The sequence below is a fragment of the Perissodus microlepis genome, chromosome 7 (genome assembly GCF_051167445.1).
Source record: "Perissodus microlepis isolate ML-2025 ecotype Zambia chromosome 7, ASM5116744v1, whole genome shotgun sequence".
NCBI lineage: Eukaryota > Metazoa > Chordata > Actinopteri > Cichliformes > Cichlidae > Perissodus > Perissodus microlepis.
This window is the reverse complement of record NC_140467.1, coordinates 61702396-61721369: the sequence shown is the minus strand read 5'-3', so window position 1 is coordinate 61721369 and position 18974 is coordinate 61702396. Positions and strand designations below refer to the sequence as shown.

Below are 18974 nucleotides of genomic sequence, written 5' to 3'. Positions count from 1 at the left end.
CCCCAAATTCTGAAATGTACTATTATGATACATTAATGGTCCATTATGTTTGTTTCACAGTTATATACATAATACAATTTATAGATTTGTATATATATTTACATTCTATCAGGGATGCACTGGTTGTGAACCTTTGGGCTGATAATGACAGTTAAAAGTTACAATTTGGATGAATTATTACTGTGATACTTTTTTTGGACTCTGTAGTACCACAGAAATATCATTAAAGTAACAGGTTTGTTTTAAAGTCTTTCAGCTGTTCAGTAAACCTCATCGTCATCATCATTTGTATAGCACTTTAAAAACACACCTGGTAGACCAAAGTGCTGTACAATACAAATATAAATATAGTAATAAAATAGCAAAAAACTAACATAGCAATAAAGTAAACTCTTTTGAGCCAAAATGATGTGACACAGCACAGACACAAGAAAAGAGAAAAGAAAATCTTCTACATTGTTTTGCTGTTCATACTAATGCTACCCTTTGTTTTTGGAAGGAGACGATTTTCTGTCCAGTATTAAAGTTCAAAGAACAGGGTATACGTCTCCAGTGGACTACTAAACAAGTTTACCAGAAAAATCAGACCCACGGTCATGTTGTGTCACTTTATTTGAGTGATCAGTCAGCAGGAATAACAGGGAATGACAAACTGACAGACTTTGAACGATATAAAACAAACAAACAAACAATTTAAACATTTAGAAGTTAAACATCTTCTCAGATTCCTTTTGCTGCATATGTCTATGTATGTATTTGCTGTATAGTGTCATTTGTTTGGAACATTAATCTTGATGTATACATAAACATTTGATTTAAAAAACGTGTTTAAAAATGAACACGGACACAATTAAACACAACATGTGTGCACGGTGACTACAAACAGAAGCAGCTGCTTGTATCCTCCTGTGGATACAAACCAGCAAGAACTCATCAGATCTCTGTCACTTACCATTAATGAAGTTTGACTTTTATTAATAAATAGAGAGCACGGATATCGGGCAGATATCACTTCGTTACCAAAATATCAATGTATTACGTAATGTTGATACATTTTAAAGTTTAACACCAACGTATATTTGATTGTCAGTGGTACTTAATGAAATTGTGTAACATAAAGGCATTATAATTATGTTCCTGCAACACAGATTATGGCTTTAAATCCTACTTAATTATTTTAAGTCAACTTCATAAAAATTCAGTCCTTGGTTTCTTGCCTATGTACAATATAATAATGTAAATATAAACTAAATGTTATTGACAAAAAAGGCAAAAAAAAAAATGTGAGTGCTGAAAAGTTCACCTTTATTTTTACAGCAGTGAAAACAGCAAGCATATAAACTTGTTACACAGTTTTAGAGATTGCCTGCAGATATAACTGAAAGAAAGATTTAAAACATTTGTAAATATTTCCCCTCAAAACTGACCTTAGCAGCAATACAAGAAAGCTACAAATAAGTGCTTCTTAATGATCCTGTCATCTTACACATATTTGTATTTAATTTCACAATTAAAAGTTTGAAACTAAATTAAGCCTACTTGGAAAAAGAATCAAAAAGCATCCATGAACAAACAGGCTTACACAAATATAACTTTTTTTTGCATTTAACATTTCTACAACTCCTGTTACCTGGAGTTTAAGAGACAGAAACCAGCAAGCTGCTTTGAATGATCAAGTCTGTACATATATAGAACAATTTCAGCTTAGATTGGTCTTCCAAAACTCAAAGAGGCAGCAAGCTGCTATTAAGGATAAGATATATCTTCATACATATCACATTTTGTTTTTAGCTGTACAGAATTTTTTTTTACTAAATTGAAGCTTAAATGACACTGTCACATAATACCAAACACCTAAAGGAATCTTCCTTTTGAACGTATAAGCAGGATGTAAAGGTTGACCCAGAGCACATTGCTAAAAAACCTCTGTAAACATTTCTCGCAATACAATACCACCAAAAGAAAAAAAAAGTGTCACCTTGAAGTGCAGTCACATGAGAAAAAACAACAACAACAACAAAAAACCCCAAACAAACAGTATCAGCAGTATAACATTGCAGTTTTTCGTTTTGTGTTCAGTAAAGAATTGCTGAAGTGCAGTCTTTGACTCTTCAATGAAACAGACGGTTTTTGAGAGCAAGAACTTTGTTGGAGAGTTTAGCTCCATCCAGTTCCATGAAAACCTTCTGGAAAACCTCAAAGGTGTAGCGGAGGTCAGCAGGGTAGGCAAGGTTTAGTGCATACATGAGTCCAAATAGCATTACCACAGCAAATGCTACATTATCCAAATTCTTCACCACCCTGATGCCTTCAAGGACAACTCCAATGTCTTCTTGTTCATCTGCTGAAGCTTGTTCTTTAAGAAGATAAATTCCAACAGTGGTGTCTTCGATGGCCTCATTGATGGCGTCTTCATCCATGTCCTGTAAAAAATACATAAATAAATAAAATAAAAGAAGTCATGTTACTCAATCCATGGCAAGTGAGCAATATGATGTACTGGTGAAAGTCAACCCCCCCCCCCCCCAAAAAAAAAAATAAAATAAAATAAAAAAAAAAATAAAAAAATAAAATAAAATAAAATAAAATAAAATAAAATAAAATAAAATAAATAAATAAAATAAAATAAAATACCCCAAGTACTTACCACATACTCCCGGATAAGGTTGTCAGGATCTTCACCCATGTAGATACACACTCCCTTAATGACACACTCACGTCCAGCATCAACATCTTCACACTGAAATTAAATTTGTGTGATTAGTATCTTCAGTCAGCCCTTCTCATTGATTTTAGGTTTTAGTACTGTACTTTACATGAATGCTTTCAAAGTAAAGGCACACATACTAATAAAGTTGACAAAGTAAAGATTAAAACAAAAACAAGCAGATGTACAAGTAGTACAAGATGAGAGCATTTATCATTGGAAAACATTTACAATTTTCCACAATTAAAAGTTTTGTCCAAAAGGGGTCATAGTTGTGTTAAGGCTTTATCACTTACATTATCCATTTGTGCCACAATTTTTTTCAGTCTTTGTCCAAGCTGTCCTCCTCTTCTTTTGAACAGCTTCACCAGCTTGTCTAAGTGGAGATCCATCTGAGACAGGAACTTTGATTGAAGGGGGATTGTGGTAATTCTTTTAAACTCAGCATTGATCTGAAAACATCAGCACAAAAGAGTGAGCTTCAAATGTTTAACACCAGGAAGAAGGCCACAATCACCAATGCTGAAGAAATGGGCGGTTAAATGTGCCTAAAGTATTTTAGCTTAACACCTCTTCCAAGAACTCCCGGTATGAGTCAAACTTTACCTCATGGACATCAAATAGAGCAGGCCATCTTGCCATGAAAGCTTCTACCATTGGTGCATCACGAACAACTTCATGTCTTCTGTAGGCAAAAGTCTTTTCCATCTTGAATTTCAACAACTCTCTGTTGTTCTTCTTCTTTATGTCCAAGAGTAAAGTTTTCCGCATTGCCTCTAGGCTCTCCTCAGTTTCTTCTGGTGGGTATGTTGGGCAAAAGTTAACTTCTCCCCTCTTTGCTTTTTTGACACCAAAGGCTGCACTGCATCTTCCAACAGGTTTGTTCTTTAGAGAGTTTACGGTCACCTCTGGGCAGCCCAGTTTTCGTAGCTGGGTGCGATAGTTTGAGAGTTTATATTTTAAACTGGTCTTCCATCCTCCAAATCCAGTGTTGGAGCCTGTCTCAGTTAGACAGGGATGCTTCTTGATCAGACTCTGAGCTACTTGATCCATTTCTTTATCACTGACATACACTTTATACTTCACAATTTCCTGCACCAAAGCGTCAAGGATGGCTGACTTCAACTTGGGATCTGGAATAAGTGCAGTTCCATTCTGATTGTACGCAATTTTTGCCTGCTGAAGTTGTAATTCAGCATCATACGAAAACTTGGGCACATAAAAGACAGCAGGCCAAGAAGATCGTCAGCTTGTTGACTCACTTGATGACAACACATCCGTGTCCACAGATCCACCAGACAGGTACGAAGAATCGTTAACAGAGGAACAGCTGAGGGCTTCGGAGTCCTGGACAGGATCAAGAATGATATAATCCTCATGCTGCATAGTGGTGGGTCTTGACATGTCAATAACTTTAAGAGTCCCTCTGTCTGCCACTTCTGAAACTGAGGTAAGATTAAGGAACTCATTCCCAAACAAGGAATCCATAAACTGAAGTCTGAAATTGCCCTGAAGACCACACTGTCTCTTGACTTCAACAATGAGATCCTCAATTGATTCAGGTGGTCCAATGGAGAGAGTGAGCCTTTGACAGGTTCCATCAGTCAAGATGATCTTTAGGATCAGAGGGGTCCCCATTTCAAGCAGCTATTCTGTAGACAAAAAAAAAAAAAAATACATCAGACACCCAGAAAGAATAATTTCAGTTTAGTCTTCGTACAGTTATCCATACATATCAGTCGGTTATAAAAGGTCAGATATACAAAAAAAAAAAAGATAGAATGTATCTAGTGAAATACATGTGACTGAACTCATTACAAATATTTGCACACCTTTTATTTCTATATGCCTTTTTAAAGTCACCATGCGGACTGATCCGATCTTGTAGTCAACCAGTGGATAAGTGTCAAGGAGTTCACGGAGTGAAACAAGAGTGAATATTCTTGCAGATACTGGGTTGAGCTCAAAAACTCTGTAGTGCTCCCTGTACCAGCCACCAAGCTCTCTGACAATGTAGAATATGCTCTGGTTTACAATGCAGATGTGGTTTATTTCACAGAATTCTGGCAACCCACCAGCTGCCCTGTGGGCCAGTACCATTCCCTTCCTATAAGTTCTGCCCTTTATTGTCACACACTGTGCAAGGTTTATCTCTAGAATGTCAGGGAATGTTTGCCTAATGACTCTAGCCATCTCCTCTTTAAGCAAATCCACTGGAAAAGTTGATACAGCCGAGACCTCTAGTTCAGACTTGCCAAGAGATGGGGAGCTTAGATGGTAAGCTATTATCATCTGATGCTTTGAGGCTAAGGAGAGAGGCACATTCTTAAAGCAGCTTGTGTGTCTGATGACCTGCTTGAAAAAGCTGTGTTTGGCCTCGAAACGCATTGTCCACAGCCAAACAACTGGACCAAAAAACCTAATCATCTGTGGATAGTGCTCCAAATAATGGTGTTTTGGTGGTAGCTTAACATCAGGAAACAGTGCCTGGTATCGCTGTCTGTGCTCTATAATTTTGCTTTCCAAAAAAGCCAGAGAGTCATCACTATGCACAGGGGACACGACGAGTTCTGTGATATCCTTCAGAGTCACGAGAACAAGCCATGCAGGCTCATCTTCAGGCACAAGTGATCCAACTAAAAGAAATCAACACAGAGAAATTTTTACAGTGCTTTTCTACTCTACCTGAACATTCAAAGCGCTCTATACAGGTTGCCTCATTCACACCTGTTCATAGAAGCCCTTTTTCTGTGCTTTCTATCTAACATTCACACACATTCACACTCTGATGAATGCATCAGAGAGTGACTTGGGGTTAATGTCTTGCCCAAGGACAGTTAGCATGCAGTCTGGAGCAGCCAGGGATCCACCCAAAAACCATCTGATTAGTAGATGAGCTGCTCCACCTCCTGAGCCACAGCCACCCCTTTTAGAGGTAAAGAATCAATTAGAAAGTAAGTACAGTAATTTTTTGAGGTGATTTGATTAAAAAAAGAATCATTTTTGCTTCTAATTACATAATTAAGGTGTAATTACATCTTCCAACAAATTGATACATTGTCATAAACGTATCATTTATCTACTAAAAATACATAGGAGCTGGCGTCATGTTGTGGAAGCTGCCATCTTGCCCCACCATCATACACTGGCTGAGATGGGCATCGCTGCTCCGCCTTTTCATGTTTTATGGAAGTGGATTTATACATTACTTTGAATTTAACCTCTGTTGTGGGATTTCTCTTTAGTGTATTGTCCTTTCATGTATTGTCTTGCTTTCATGTTACTTAGTTTAATATGGGTTGTGGGATCTCTCTTTAATGTATTGTCTTGATGAAATGCTTTCATGTTACTTAGTTTAGTATGCCTGGTTCACACCTCATTCACGCTGGGAAACAGACGGTGAGAAACTGGTGAATGTCTCCCAGGATACGGAAGCTCACACAGGAAGGCTTTGACCCCAGAGTGGGGGAGATTCACACAGGTGATAGAGAGTCTTTCTGTTTAGAGCCAAGGTGTGAACTGCAACTGTAAAAGCCTTTTGTTCTGCGACTGTGTATAAAAGGGACCTGAACTGTTCATTGTCAGAGACGACTTTCAGTGCCCCCTGACTGACGTCCCTCCTTATGCATAAGATAGCTGAAATAAAGGTGTTGTTACAACTCATCGTGTCTGCAGGCTTTGGTAATTAAAATTTCCACAACACCTCCTAAGACCCAAACTCTTCCACAGCATGCATTTTTAATTTGTCTTTGATATTTGGGCTGATTGGGTCCAATGAATGTAAAAACAAAGAATTACCTGATTTTTTTTTTTTTTTTACCTTATTTTTGTTTTTATGGAAAATCGAAGCCACATGTGAAGATATTGATTTAAAATTTTGATAGAACTGTAGCAGTATAATGTCCCCGTAAATGGATATCAGGCCCTTGTAGAGCAAAATTGAGTATTTTGGTCTAAATAAACCAAAATGCGATGTCCACATATGTGGACGGCAGGTCCTAGGAGGTAAAAGATGTCAAATAGCTCTTTCACACTACATATGACCATTTCACATTTGTACATGTATATTTTGGTGATCTCTTTCTCACTATGTTTTTCTTCTTATGGAAATAAGCTAAGATTAAACCGGTTAATGTTAGGCTCCTGTGTCCTAAAAAAAATCACACCTTTCCCCTGATAAGCAAATTGATTGGATTCTCACATTGTGCGGGAATTGATTATCAATTACAACTTTGATGAGCCACTTCAAAGAAAGTTTCACAGCAGCAACAGAAAGTCCAGATGTGGAAACAGAAGGTTTCCACATTAAAATATCGATATTTTAATCATTTTGGGTAAAATTGTAGTTTTTCATAAACAGGAACACAGTGGAAAGAAACTATCATTCGGATTGTCTACATTGGAAAGAACTACTCCCTCGTCCGCCTTTTATAGTCATGTGTGAAATACGGCTGTATAAATGTGTGGCAGCCTCTGGCGTGCGCACTCACAACAATGGCTGAGCGTAACTGGAGTCATGTGTGCACGTATTTTACATCCACAAACAGCCGAGACGTGGTTTGCGATACATGTGGCAAGAAAGTGAGGTGTTGTGGCAACACCACCAACCTTGTCAAACACCTCAGAGTAAATCATATCACAGAATATGACGAGCGTATGTTGAGGCGAACTGAAGAGGAGGAGAAGGACAGGTGCTGCTAGGGCGAGACAGACGTCTCTCACGGAGTCCTTTAGTGCTGCAGGCAGGCAAGGTGTTCAAATAGCGCACAACTTCAGGTTTTGTATTTCTATATGATGAATTCTGCATTATTAAGTGATAAGAACAAGTAATCTGATGTCCTGTAATGATTATGACGCTATAATTTGAGATACAATAAAAGAGTAAAGTTTTTGTACAAAGTATCGGATCAGTACCGTCGATACCACCCTGAATTTTACTTGGTATCGGATCGGAAAGGAAATCAGTGGTATCGCACATCACTAGTGTCGGGATGAAATATTATTTTACTGTTACTATTCATAATCATTATTATTACTGTTGCATCATTTATGATTTATCATTATCATTTCATTGAAACATTTATTGAAACTGTTGATGTTATATTAAAGTCTGTATTTCAGGTGTTAGTATAATTACATAATAATCTTATATACACACATATTGCCTTTTTGTGCTTATTAAAGAGTTGAAGCTCGGTCAAGTTAATTAATGGTTTGAAGCTACAGCCGACGCGAGTTCGACTGATCTATGGAGCAAAGCACAGCTATTGAAAGGTTGCCTACATGCTTACAGTACAATTTACCACATATGATACATGTTGTATAGGCCTGTGTGTGTGCATTCAGCAGCTTGCTGCATTGAAGTTTGCCTGGTAACAGATGACGCAGAGGGAGGTCATGCACTAAGGTTAACACAGACACACAGTTTGCCTGAATATACAGTATTTAGAAACTGACTCCAAAAGTTGTTTACCTGCATACGTGACAGTTTAGTTCTGATAAGCCCAGAGAGTGGAATAACAGGAAGCATCTGGTGGGTGGGAGAGGAAGTAACTGTTCTTTTTTAGAATATGTCCAGGCTGGAGTTACTGGAACATGCATCTGCGGTGACGCATATTACTTGTCATCATATGTATAAATATCACACCCGTGTACTGTTCTGGGGAGATCGAGGCTGATGTTTTGCAGAGCCCATCTTCACCACATATATGTGTTTTAATAAAATCATTGTTTTGACGCACTATGGACCTTCAGTCGTATGTCTCTTTTCTCAAATACGAAACAGGACACTAGTGATCAAACGTCAGGCCAAGCTGGAACTGATTCTTGTCTTCTGTGACTTCTACAACACTGTCCAATAGAGACACGTGAATGAAATGCAGTGTCATTAAAAACACTGATGATCTTTATTTAAAAATGTAATATATTTACATCTGAATAAACCTTCAGGCATTACGCTGACGGACGGATGGATGGACAATGAATGCTTTCTCATCCTTCTTCTCATGCACCATGGAAGTGTCTGAGGGGCTTTTCCACGTGGAATCGGGATACTGTGTCCACACTTCAGAGGTGGAGTTTCCAGCATCTCACCTGGGCCTCATCTGCAAACAATCAGCAGGAGGGCTTCTTAAACCAGCGCTGCCTGCTACTCCTCGCCAGTTTGTTCTGCCATCTCCAGTGGTAACTAGGCTTCACCTCTGCTCCAGTTCTGGCTTGCTCCTTCCCTGTGTTTAACCTTGTTTTCCCTGTGTTTAGGTCTCCTCTGCCAACATACTCATCCTACCCTCAAACTCCCTTACCCGTCCAGCACTATTCATTTAAGATGTGATGGAATCAAAGTAATTATTTTCAATCAAATGCTGCAAAGGAATATTTTCATGTGACACAGCGTAAATCTTTCAACTTCAACTTCTTCTCCCTCTGTTGCAGAATTCCCGTTGGATTGTTCCCATCAGGAGCCAGGTGTTCAGTCTCTCGATAGCTTTTCCTCTGGTTCCTGCTCTCTGCTGACACTCCTAGCTCGAGCCACGTTCTCCATTCCCTCTCTTTAAACAAAGTCTCATAAATAGTTTAACCATGTGCATTGAATCTGCATTTGGGTCTAAGCTTTCTATGGAGGGAAGAAATCATCACAGTGACATCTATTCAATTTTTAATTCAATTTTAATAATAATAATAATAATAATGATGGATTGCATTTATAAAGCGCTTTTCGGGACCACTCAAAGCGCTTTACAATTTTATTTATATAGCGCCAAATGACAGCAAAAGTCACCTCAAGGCGCTTTATATTGTAAGGTATACTTACAAAGAAAACCCCAACAATCATATGACCCCCTATGAGCAAGCACTTTGGCGACAGTGGGAAGGAAAAACTCCCTTTTAACAGGAAGAAACCTCCAGCAGAACCAGGCTCAGGGAGGGGCGGCCATCTGCTGCGACCGGTTGGGGAGGGGCAAGTAAAACAGGATAAAGACATGCTGTGGAAGAGAACCAGAGGTTAATAACAAGTACCATTCAGTGCAGAGAGGTCTATTAAACATAGTGGGCGAAGAAGAAGCACCCAGTGGATCATGGGAATCCCCCGGCAGCCTAATGCTGGGCATACACTGTGCGATTTTTGGCCCATTTTGAGCCGATTTTTCAGTCGTGCGACCGTTTTGGGGGTCGTCCCGAGTTTGGCCTTGATCGTGTGTCGTGCATCGTCTACATGGGGTAACGAGAAGCGATTAACGCCTCACGACCAGCTCCCGATCATCAATCGTTTGCTCGTAAGAAAATCAAACCTGTTTGAAATCCTGTCGGTCGTCCCGAGGGCGTCACAGCGTCTCACAATGCGCACGCGCAAACGCAGAAATGAGAGTGAAAAGACGGAGTAGAACGGCGGTGCGGCGTGTCATCTGGACACAAGCCACGGCACAAACTTCTCACCCCTGCGAGTCAATCGTACAGTTTGAGCAGGAGCTGAATAACGCGACTGAAAAAAATCGCAGCACAGTGTATGCCCAGCTTATTGCAGCATGGAGGATTCAGGGTCACCTGAGTAGCCCATCAGCCTACTAAAAGGATACTGAAGAAACCCGTCGAAATAGTCTTAGTCTTCATCACTGCTGCTGGTGGACTCAGTTGAACACCTCCGAAATTTGCACACAGGCAAGTATTCCTCTTCTTCCTCAAAATCCTCTCGGGAACGCTTCCTCGAGCCTCCAGCTTCATGGTTGTCAAGCTCTTCGTGCGCATCTTCAAAAAGTTCATCACTGCTGCTCTCAGAGTGGTCGTACACAGTTGAGCTGGTCCCCGAATCAGAGTGTGCAAGCCTGGATTTTTTGCTATTACGACCTTCTTCGTCAACATCTTCCTCTCTGGACCTTTTCGTGGATCCACCAGGCTGTGCTTCTTCTTCTGTTACCTGCTGATTGATGTCCTCATCGGCAATATTACCAACATGAGGACAGCCCTCGCTATCAGTGTCGCAAGCAGAGAAGAAGTCAGAGTCATCATCAGAAAACTCCTCGCTCCATCTGATTCTTTTGTTTGGTTCCACATCTTCTTCATCCATCTCTCTAGACCTCCTCCTGGAAACACCTGGCTGAGGGTCCTCTTCTGGGATGTACTGGTGAACATCCTCACAGTCTTCAAATGCCTCATCAGAATCCTCATTTTCAATGCCACCGACAACAACAGCATTATGATCCTCATGCTGTTCATTGTTGTCAGCATTGGCATTATTGTCCCTCACATTATTATTTTGAATGTTGACATTGTTGTAATTGACATAGTCATCGTAAAGGTAATCGTCATATTGATTCAATACTGAAGCTATTAGCGCATCCAGCCTCCGACAAATATCACGGAGAGCACGATAACGATCGACCACGAAGCCCCGGAGTCCACCAATATCTTCGTTAGCTGGTTGGTTAGCTGGTTGGTTAGCTGGTCGGTTAGCATGTTCCTGATCTCCACTTGAAAACCTTTGTGGGTTAACCTGTCGGCCTGCAAGATCATTTAATCTTTTAATTAGCATTCATAACTATCTGCTGAAAATCTGTTTTTCATCAATTTCAAGACTGAGCACATGTGCTTACCATTACGGTTATTTTGTGATCCATCTCCTCTTCCACTCATTTTGACTACAAGGAACACAAAACAACAATGATCAGTAAACCTCAACTCAGAATGTTCAGAGAATTTGCTTTTTTTGTGATGACTTTAGGCTGCGTCCGAACGTACACGCCTATGTTTGAAAACGCACGTTTTCCTTTTTCGTTTAAAAAAAATCCAGTCCACATGTGCAGTTTTGAAAAAATATCTCCTTCCACATGTAAACGCTAAAAACAAAGTGAAACGCTGTCAAGAACACGCCAAATCTTAACCGTGTAGAAATGTTGGCCAATCAGAAGTCTAGAAGCCTGGGTGGGAAAACCTCACAAAACCTTACGTACTTCTGAAAAGTTTTTGTCTTTTTCTGGAAAAGCAGCTAATTTTGTGTTACTTTCACTTGCCTTCATCGTTTCAAATGTTAATAACTAAAGACAGCATTTTGGCTGGAACAGACTCACAACTTTGGAATGGACAAAATGCATATAGCGTACATAAATGTCATTTTTTTAAATGACATTTATTCCAAACCGACTGTGTTGAATGTAGAATCCACGTCTGATGCGCACTCTGATGCCTCTGTGTTTCTAAATGGAGGCACAGTAACTGTGTGTGTATATGTAAGTGTGTAAAAACTGCAGATACTAAGATTAACAGACACAGTATGTTGTCTACATCCGCCATTGTAGAAATTGATCTCATGTAAACACTAACGTGGCCACAGCGTCAACAGCGGCGCACACTTTTGACATTGCCTGAGTAAATGTCCGCTTTCCTCGTCCACACCTAAACACAAAAACGTCGTTTTCAAAAATCTCCACCCTGGCAGGAGTTTTTAAAAATCTCACCTTTCAGTGACTCAATCTGCTGTTTAGGTGTGGACGAAAGGCCCAAATGCAGAGACAAAGCTGCGCTTTCAAAAACAGCCGTGTACATGTGGACGCAGCCTCAGTTTCTCAGAAATTCTAATAGTTTGTTTGAGAACAAAAGTCTTCTCTATTTTCCTAAATGAACAAAATAATCTCAGAAATAATCGTGTTAAAAAGAGCTTCTGTCACTCAGATATGATTAAGAACATTTTCTAATTTATGTATAATTTGTCAAATATTACATCAGCTGACAAATAGTTAAGTCTTCATTTGTTTTCCTGAATAATAGATCCACATCATCCTCTCTATGATGGAAAATATAGTCTAGTCTTGCACAATGTAAAGTACATAAATACTGTCCTGGCAAGCAGGAAAATCCGGCTTTATATATTTAAGTAAATGATCTTAAGTTTATAAACTGAAATTTGAGCTTACTTTAGTTCTTGGTAAATTACAGAGCAGTTAATCCTCAGGGAAACGTCGAAATGTCACTAAATAGTGGTCTGCTTTCATACGGTTGCAGTGTCTCTTCAGTTTTGTGTTCATATGCTGATGTTTTCATTCAAAACATGCTTAAATGCTGTGATGTCACTTTAGCAGCAAAGACTGCGGAATGTGCAGAGATTCTTTTTACATCAAGTTGTTTGCTCAGAGTTTGATATCTTTTAAATGGAGACAAAAAAAACAGACAGAAGTGAATCTAAAAGACTAAAGCAGTCAATGTGTTATTATTTTTATTTATTCTAATAGTTCCTGTAAAGTTCTACTCTAAGAGATTCATCTTGGCCTTCATGCAGGATTAAAGCTCAATAACACACAAAATATAAAACATTTCTTTATGGTTGTTAGGCAAAGTTATCAAACATATATCCACTAATATGGTCTCATTCTTGCTCTGCTCCCTAATTTTTCCCTGGAGGCATCGCTATGGCAACAAAACAACATGTTCCAAACAACAACAACCAAGCTGTTTCCAGAGCTTAATATTTAACATGTCTTTGTTATAAACTTTATTTGTACAAATCTGTGATGTTGATGTGCACAACGTGGGATTTAGACCTCGGAGGGTTAATCAACAAATCACGAAAAATTAGCTTTAAATTTCTGTTCATGACGGTGCAGATTTCTGACATTTTGTGTACTTTAAGCATTTAACAATTTGATTGTGTTCTAATAAAAACTGTGTGAAACTCAAGTTAGACCTGTGAACCGCCCCATGTTGTGTAGCTTTCTGGATTTTATACTTATTGGGCTACATATTAATTTACTATACAGGCTATACAATAGATAAAATCTAAACTCACATGTTTTATGTAACTAAAGTGTTTAATCATGTGGGCTACAGACAATAATCCAGTTATGGACTATGCTGATATGAGAAACGTGCATACTTACTGCATTTGAATCATTTTAACCATATGTAACCACCTGCATGTCATGGTCCCGGGACTTCTACCTGGTTTTTTGTGTCTTGTATTGCAACAAACAACTTAAACATAAACAATCAAAAAGAAAGAACAGTACAGCATCCACATCTGAACCAAAGAGTAAAACAGTGAAATGTGGATTATTAAATATCAGGTCTCTCTCCTCCAAGTCTCTGTTAGTACATGACTTAATAATTGATCAACAAATTGATTTACTCTGCCTTACAGAAACCTGGTTGCAGCAGGATGATTATGTTAGTTTAAATGAATCAACACCCCCGAGTCATTCTAACTACCAGAAACCTCGAAGCACAGGCCGAGGGGGCGGTGTGGCAGCAATTTTTCACACCAGCCTATTAATTAATGAAAGACCAAGACAGACTTTTAATTCATTTGAAAGCCTGATGCTTAACATTGTCCACCCCAGCTGTGAAACTCAGAAACCAGTCTTACTTGTTATCATCTATCGTCCACCTGGGCCTTACACAGAGTTTCTGTCTGATTTCTCAGACTTTATATCTAATTTAGTTCTGAGCTCAGATAAAATAATTATTGTGGGTGATTTTAACATCCATGTAGATGCTAAAAATGACAGCCTCAACATGGCATTTAATCTGTTATTAGACTCAATTGGTTTCTCTCAAAATGTAAAAGAACCCACCCACCACTTTAATCACACTCTAGATTTTTTAATTGTTATGTAATTATGTGATGCATGTACTTTTGACTTTTGCTGCCATGATGCCAGGTCTCTCTTGGAAATTAGATGTTAATCTCAATGAGATTTTTACCTGGATAAATAAAGGACTAATAATAATTTATTTGACAGGTACATTATGATAGAGATGAAGATGTTCCAGTCAACTATGAAAATGTGGGAGACTCAGCTGTTTCTATCAGACTGCACTGATCAACAACTTGCTGATAAAATTACTGCTGTTATATTATCAGCATCATCTCATCTGGTTTCACACATTAAATACTCTGGCTGCTGCTCGCCTCTGACTGGACACTGCAGCATGACAAATTCATGACCAGGTTCATCCTGGGATTTAACATAATGAAGAGCAGCTGAAGCCAGTTATGCTGCACTAATGCTGGGTTATTACTTGTTAAGACCATATCTTGCTGAATGCAGTCGTGTCATTTAAACCAAGTGTGTGTGTGTGTGTGTGTGTGTGTGTGTGTGTGTGTGTGTGTGTGTGTGTGTGTGTGTGGTTTCCACAGCTCATAAGCAGAAGAAGTTGGACGCGCTGCAGCCCTGCGACACAGCTTACCCAGGCTTCATGTACGACCCGTCTGTCAGAGAGGCCAACAGCCTCAACAAGTGTGGACGCTGCCAGAAGTATGACACACACACACACACACGTTAAAAATCAAAACAAGCTTCATTCATAGTTTGTTAATCTGGTCTTAAATCGAGGAAGTTTCAACTTAAGCATAATTGAATGATTGGCAGTGACTGACTGCGGCCTTCTTTGCGTTTCAGGATGTTTGTGGTGCAGCAGATTCCTGACAGTAACCTGGTTCTGGTCGTGACTCAGGCCTACTGTGACTGCTCCCGTCAGTATGGAGCCATTCTGCTGGAGCCCAAAGAGATCAAATATATCCTTCACATACTCAGCAGCAAAATGCTGCCCCCTGCTGGATGCTTACAGCCACAAATACTGCAGGGAGGGCAAGACTGCATTCAGCCTGGAAAATCACATTTGTGCTGTAATCTCCTTATTTTCCCTCAGATCAGTGATGCAGTTCACTGCCACTCCACAGCCAATGATGAGAACATTAATAGATTATCTGAGCAGTCTCACAACATCTGTTTGCTCTTAGCTGAGGCTTTGAAACTTCAGATTTACGTCATGCTTTGTTTCTACAAAATTTCGTCCCCATTATATATTTATTCCCAGAAAGTCAGGCGTTGCCGATCGACGGTTGTTCACAGCGAGCTTCCAGCTTTCCTTAATATCTGTGAACATAACGCCACAGTGAAGTGCAACAGGATGAAATCCCAGAAGGTGCGGCGGCGCCCTGAGTCATGTCACGCCTACCACCCAAAGGTCAGTGCTGAGCCCCACTGCTGACTGTGAACGCAAAAGAACTGCAAGACTATTTAACAAACACAAACGTGGTGATTTTAAAGGCAAATAAAGAACCTCACACTGAAAACTAGCAACAACACATAAGGTGTGTGTGTCTGTGTGTGAAATAAATAAAGGCGAAGCAGGTCTCAGGGTCAATCGGGTACTGACGCACCTCTGTCCTGCAGCACATCCAACAGTCAGCTGAAAAGCAGAACATCACCTCTTTTGTTAAGAGTGATTTTTTTAAGGGATTCAAATTCTTCACTTTAAAGGTTCCACTAATCATTTAACAGTCGTTGTTGCAGCTTGTGTATAATCTCTAACATCAGTCCCGTCACACTTGATGGCTGTTTAAAGCAGATGTTTTTCCAGCTCCTTATTTTTATTCTTGGACTCCCCTAGAAGAGCTTTGCATGATGGGTCATAGCTTGTAATAATCTACTGCTTACACTGGACTGTGGTGCATCATTTATCAGGATGTCAGGATGATCTCCAAAGGAACACTCAGACTGTGGGTTAAATATCTCAGACTCTGCATCAGTTGGTTCAGAACTAAAGAAGCCAAACCAAAAATATGTTGCCTTATTTTCTAGCACTCAAGTCTGAAGTAAGCTGTTTTTAGCTCCTCCTCCCTTTAACCCAGCTGTCGTTTGATTGGCTGCCCCATGTAAACAGAAGGTTTGAGTGCATCTAAGAAAAGCAAGAAAAAGAGAAAAACTGTGATACTGTAGGTCTACTCGCTTTAAGTATGCACGCGTTAGAATATAATTTATGCTAAAATGAGTCCAGAGTACGGACAGAAAAATCAACTTCACTGACCCTTCATACATCAAGTCATCCATGATCTGCTGTTCATTCTGTAAAGCTAACTAATGATTGTGTGGTGAAACAGGTGAACGCTGATGTACTCAGAGAAACTGCTATGAAAGGACTGAGCATCACATTTGTTTCGTCCTACAGGAGAACGCTAAGGACTGCGGCGGGGCGGCAGCCATCTCCCTGTCGCTCTCTCTCTTCTCTGCCTCTCTGCTCGTCTCATTGGTCGCTGAGTTCTAAACCAAAATGAACCCACCAATCAAGATGAACGTGACAGTGAGGCGGAGACTTAAACATCCAGCAGGTAGCCAAAGGATTTTTTTTTTTTTTTTACTTGAATAAGAGACAAACTTGGACGGAGAAACTGTCTCAGCTGCTGATCGGCCTCACTTTGCAGCACAAATAAAGGGCTACACAAGGTTTTCTTTAAAACCTGTAATAGACTCTAAACTGACTCTGGATCAGCTTTGCAGTGGCTCTGCAGCTGGAGGAGAAATGATAAGGGGGGGGACCCCCTCCTGGACAGTGCAGCCTGTGCGTGGAGACGCGTTGCCATTACACCGGAACAAGAATGTAGCACCTTTGTAGCTTTTTGATACAGAACTGATGTGTAAATGTAGAGTTTTACAGCCTCGATTTACCAAAACGCTCAAATTCGGACAAAAAAAAAAAAAAAAAAGCTGAACTTTAAACACTCAAAGACTTTCTCAGCAGCTTTAAGGGTCAAAGGTTAACAGAAGATGCCGCACGCCATATGCAAGGAAACGCTGTGACTCACTGAGGAGCGCGACGCCAGCCTGTTAAAGATGAAGATGGAGAGAAAGTCTCGATGATTTTGTTGGCTGAGACAGAAGTGGTGTCGCGGCTTTAGGTGGAAATGAAGCCACAGCATTCAGGGATTAGTTTTTATAGATAAAGATGTCCTGGGACTGTTCGGAATGTCAACACAATAAAAAAAAACATTTTTCACTTTACACAGCAGCATATTTGTGGTTTTTTCACATTTACAAAGAAAACTAAAGCGCCTTGAGGCGACTGTTGTTGTGATTTGGCTCTATAAATAAAATTGAATTGAACTTGTGTTTTCATCTTCAGGGGCTCGACTGTCTGAGCTCGTACAAACATTGTATTCTCAGAGTCACCGTCATTGGATATTTTCTGTCATTAACAGGAAATTCCAACCTTGATCTTCTTCCCAAAACTGGTGTAACACTGATTTGCTGATTAAAACAAGACTGGTGACATGGAGACCTTCCTATTTTTCTTACAGAGCTCATGGGCTTCACTGCTCTCGTACCTCTGCACCGCTGATCAGCTGCTATGTGAAGCAGGTGTAAATGCACAACAGCGCTGCAAGAGATCATGTTACGCTCATGTTAGCTTCTCTTCATTGGTTCCCTGTTAAATTCTGAATTTCACATCCTTCTCCTCAAATACAAAGTCCTGACTGATCAGACTCACATCTTAAAGACCTCAGAGCGCCTCATTATCAGGACCGAGCACGTCACTCTCACACTGCAGGCTTACATTACACTACACTCTTCGAGTTTTTAAAAGTAGGATGGGAGGCAGAGCCTTCAGCTGTCCCACTTTGGGTTTGGATGACAGACACTCAACTCTACTTTTAAGATTAGGCTTAGAATATTCGTCTGTGACAGAGAGTAGTTAGGGCTGATCAGGTGACCCTGAATCATCTCCTAGCTACACACCTCCACTGGCTCCCAGTGAAAGCCCGTATGTCCTATAAAATCCTCCTCACATGCCAATCCCTTCATGCTCTTGCTCCCCACGCTGGACTCTACCTTCCTCAGTACAAATGCTCACTCTCCATCAAGCACTCCAGACAGCGGTCCTTTGGGAGCAGGGCTTTCACTCTGAAACATGCTCCCCTCTGAGATCTGTGATCCTCCATCTCAAAAAGCAGCTGAAATGTCACATGCTCACTGAAGCCTTTTTTCTGTGTCTAAAGAAACCTCGGGTACTTTGAAGGGTGCTCTATAAATCTAAGTTATGATTCTTGTTACTACTCTACAACATTATTATTGGTTATTATTGCAATAGGCTCAGTACTTCTTATCCACTCCCCATGTGTTTATATACAAGGCTGCCTTTCCGTATGCCCGACACCGGCGGGTTCTTCCTCGCTGGAGCTGTACGAGTTCCCCCTCTAACATTGTAGGGGCTCCAAATTCCAATATAAAGCTTATTAATAACCTGAAAATCCATCTTACAAATGAAAAATCAGTTTACACAAATCAGGACATGAAGTATCTATCTCCTGTGCTGGGAGACTTCCAGGAGGCGCTCGTCTCATTTGGATGCTCGTATAAGTATTCGTTAGCGAGATAAGTTTAATTCGTTTCAGTCCCTTCAGGGATGCTGCTGATGAAAATTTAAAACATAAAATAAGACGAGCCTTTAACTCTGAGGGGAACGACTCGCGTTGGGGCTGAAATGCGACGCCTGCAGCCAT

The 18974-nt window shown here is 40.1% G+C and overlaps 2 protein-coding genes and 1 long non-coding RNA gene across 4 annotated transcripts; 1 reads left to right on the top strand and 2 right to left on the bottom strand.

Moving 5' to 3' along the window:
* Positions 1 to 2072: 2072 nt before the first annotated feature.
* LOC146384491 (uncharacterized) lies at positions 2073 to 3760 on the bottom strand. The gene is made up of 4 exons (XM_084936472.1): positions 3314 to 3760; positions 3004 to 3159; positions 2648 to 2740; positions 2073 to 2423 (listed from the first exon to the last, which is right to left on the bottom strand). Exons 1-4 carry the CDS (start codon positions 3758 to 3760, stop codon positions 2112 to 2114), a joined length of 1008 nt encoding a protein of 335 aa, XP_084792598.1. The 3' UTR covers positions 2073 to 2111.
* Positions 3761 to 8545: 4785 nt separating this feature from the next.
* On the top strand, positions 8546 to 9377 carry LOC146384490 (uncharacterized). The gene is made up of 3 exons (XR_014800623.1): positions 8546 to 8890; positions 8966 to 9048; positions 9140 to 9377. It is a non-coding gene; the product is annotated as an uncharacterized LOC146384490 (long non-coding RNA).
* Positions 9378 to 10067: 690 nt separating this feature from the next.
* Positions 10068 to 13409, bottom strand: LOC146384489 (uncharacterized). 2 transcript variants are annotated; one of them, XM_084936468.1, is made up of 3 exons: positions 12613 to 13409; positions 11296 to 11340; positions 10068 to 11203 (listed from the first exon to the last, which is right to left on the bottom strand). In XM_084936468.1, the coding sequence occupies exons 2-3, from the start codon at positions 11333 to 11335 to the stop codon at positions 10305 to 10307; spliced, it is 939 nt and encodes a 312-aa protein (XP_084792594.1). In that variant the 5' UTR covers positions 11336 to 11340; positions 12613 to 13409; the 3' UTR covers positions 10068 to 10304. The 2 variants fall into 2 exon arrangements, with proteins under 2 accessions (XP_084792594.1, XP_084792593.1); XM_084936467.1 differs by lacking the exon at positions 12613 to 13409 and having other exon boundaries at positions 11296 to 11783.
* Positions 13410 to 18974: the final 5565 nt, after the last annotated feature.

Bases quoted from the DNA above. Each gene is read 5' to 3' on its own strand.
- LOC146384489 (XM_084936468.1), bottom strand. From the start codon at position 11,335: ATGAGTGGAAGAGGAGATGGATCACAAAATAACCGTAATG. The intron at 11,204-11,295 runs GTAAGCACATGT...ATGATCTTGCAG, and splicing joins ATCACAAAATAACCGTAATG to GCCGACAGGTTAACCCACAA.
- LOC146384491 (XM_084936472.1), bottom strand. From the start codon at position 3,760: ATGGATCAAGTAGCTCAGAGTCTGATCAAGAAGCATCCCTGTCTAACT. The intron at 2,741-3,003 runs GTAAGTGATAAA...ATTTAATTTCAG, and splicing joins TTGTGGCACAAATGGATAAT to TGTGAAGATGTTGATGCTGG. The intron at 2,424-2,647 runs GTAAGTACTTGG...TATTTTTTACAG, and splicing joins ACCTTATCCGGGAGTATGTG to GACATGGATGAAGACGCCAT.